The 2,493-nt window shown below is 33.7% G+C and overlaps 1 protein-coding gene across 1 annotated transcript; it reads left to right on the forward strand.

Annotated features, from left to right (window-relative positions):
* Positions 1 to 780: 780 nt before the first annotated feature.
* Positions 781 to 1,788, forward strand: LOC127130245 (vicilin-like seed storage protein At2g18540). The gene is made up of 4 exons (XM_051059288.1): positions 781 to 1,133; positions 1,392 to 1,487; positions 1,582 to 1,635; positions 1,728 to 1,788. The coding sequence occupies exons 1-4, from the start codon at positions 781 to 783 to the stop codon at positions 1,786 to 1,788; spliced, it is 564 nt and encodes a 187-aa protein (XP_050915245.1).
* The last annotated feature ends 705 nt before the right edge of the window (positions 1,789 to 2,493 follow it).

Below are 2,493 nucleotides of genomic sequence, written 5' to 3' on the forward strand. Positions count from 1 at the left end.
AAGGTGTTACAAGATGCATCTCTTGTTTTTGAAAATACGTTGCAATTTCACGGAGATGCATCTTCGTATACGTATAGTTTTGTAACTCAAAAGTCGTCCATGGAAGAAATGCATTCGACCCAACAACCAAAACAATGCATTTTTTCACTAAAACAACCTATCAAACACGTTATTAATGTAAAAGAACTGTCTAACCTACATGTTACATAACCTAATGCTAAGTTTTTATTTATGTTGATGAAAAATGAAAAAAAAATTAGAAAAATAAAAGAACTTACCAAATTTTACTGGAGTTTGATGTTCAATGAGTTCTTTGATCATTTTTATGTTAATGGAAGAAGATTTGGAAGTGTCCTCTGAATTAATTGGGTTGGTGCTGTGCTTAGTTACCTTTTAACAATTCCATTTTGAAATATCTTAACCTTCGTTAATTAATCCTACATACACCCCAGCCTTTAGAATTAATAGTAATACATTTTTGTTTTCAAATACAGCACGTGGTAGCGAAGTGAAAACTATTACTGATACAATATCAGTTGCAATTCAGTGGAGTTTGTAACTAACAAACCAAAAATGAGGTAGTTAGATAATTAGTTTGGCAGTTAATTAGTTGGTTGCACACAATCCTAGAACACCTTCTATCTAGTTATATAAAGAGAGAGAGCACAATGCTCATTGTCACCATCACTTCTCAAACACTCGTTTTAACTCTCAAGAACACTCTCTCTCTCTCTCTCTCTCTCTCTCTCTCTCTCTCTCCTCGTCACACACTCATCACACATGGCAAGAAATTCAAAGAAGAATGCAAGAAAACGATCCATGGAAGAATGTGTTACCAAGAAAAATGAAGAGTTCCCTCATGAGAAGAGTGGAAGAAGCAAGAAAAAGGAAGAGTTCCCTCATGAGAAGAGTGGAAGAAGCAAGAAAAAACAAGAGTTCCCTGTTGAGATTAGTGGAAGAAGCAAGAAAAAAGAAGAGTTCCCCGTTGAGATTAGTGGAAGAAGCAAGAAAAAAGAAGAGTTCCCCGTTGAGATTAGTGGAAGAAGCAAGAAAAAAGAAGAGTTCCCCGTTGAGATTAGTGGAAGAAGCAAGAAAAAGCAATTCAAAAAAGAAGATCAAGTAGGGGAATCGAGGTAAGATTGGTATCTTTTCATATATTTTTAGAAAGAAAATTTAGTTTAATATTTTGTCATTTCCACATCAAGATTCATGAGGAATTGGGGACGAACAAGTCAAAGAAATATGGTGAAATGAATGGAGGAGGAAGTGAGAAAGATTTGAGGAGGGAGGAAAGAAACAAAAGATAGTTTATATTTATTGATAATTTTTATTTGGTTTATAGTATAATATTTTATATTTGAGATGTTTGTTGGTTGCATTTGATTTTTCAGCAAGAAAGAAAGAAGGATGAAACCCCAAAAAAAATGGTTTGGTGAAAAATTGATAAGGGAAGCCGATGCATTGAGTAGGAAAGAAAGAGAGGAATAGTGAGATTTCTTTTCATAGACTATTATTATTTAATTGATGTTTTTTTATCCAATGCAAAGCTGATTATTCTTATGAATTTATTTGGTGTTTTAGTATGAAGGAGGGTAAAAGAATGTTGGTTTTTGAGGACGAGGAAGATAAAGCCAGGTGCTATATTAAGTTATTTGATTGAAATAATTAAATATTGTTGATAATTTTACTTGATAGTGAGTTTTTATTTATGTTTGTTTGTTCTACAGACATGGTAAAAAGAAGAGAAAGAAGCACTCTCGTGTTCAGAAGAAAGGGAAGAAGGGGTAAATGAGTATGATGTGAAAGCATGGGCTCCTGGGAGCAGTGTGTTATAGAAAATTAGGAGAACCGTGGCATTTATTTTAGATAGTTTGTTTTAAAAACGTAGGCAAATAATATGTAATTCAATAGTATTGGTTTGTGGTGAAGACAAGTATCCTGAATTGTTAGTTCAGTAATGTTTGAATAATTGAAGTTAATCATAAGCTGTTTGTGGTGAAGACAAGTATCGTATCATACTAAAATCCAAGCATATTATAGATTTCAAAATTCAATTTTACATATGACAGAATGCATATAGAGATATTAATACTGCTCCATAAAAATTTGTAGAGAGAGTTGCTTCTGCTTCTGTCTGACTTGTGAAGTCAGTTACATCCCATATGCGGATGATGTTAAAATAGTCTCCTTAGTTTTTGTATGCCACTCTCCACATGTCAATCCATTTGTATTATTTAGATCACGACTCTCTACATGTCTCCCTTTACAAACTCGCTCGTAAATCTGCAATGCAAGAAAAAGAAAGTCAAGCAAAGCATAAAATGGGTTGAGACAATTGGGAGTCGAATAGAGTAATACGGCAACGACACAGAGAGATAGGGTGAGGATAGTTCTACCACTTAAGCGGATACTAACTCCACTTCATGGATTATTACACTCTCTCTTTATTCTCTAGGGACTAAAACTAAATATTAACATAAATTGGGGCCTAAA

The sequence above is a fragment of the Lathyrus oleraceus genome, chromosome 3 (assembly GCF_024323335.1).
Source record: "Lathyrus oleraceus cultivar Zhongwan6 chromosome 3, CAAS_Psat_ZW6_1.0, whole genome shotgun sequence".
Classification (NCBI taxonomy): Eukaryota; Viridiplantae; Streptophyta; class Magnoliopsida; order Fabales; family Fabaceae; genus Lathyrus; species Lathyrus oleraceus.

Coding starts and splice junctions, on each gene's coding strand:
- LOC127130245 (XM_051059288.1), top strand. CDS start 781: ATGGCAAGAAATTCAAAGAAGAATGCAAGAAAACGATCCATGGAAGAA. Junction 1,134..1,391: donor GATCAAGTAGGGGAATCGAG/GTAAGATTGGTA, acceptor TTGATTTTTCAG/CAAGAAAGAAAGAAGGATGA. Junction 1,488..1,581: donor AGGAAAGAAAGAGAGGAATA/GTGAGATTTCTT, acceptor TTGGTGTTTTAG/TATGAAGGAGGGTAAAAGAA.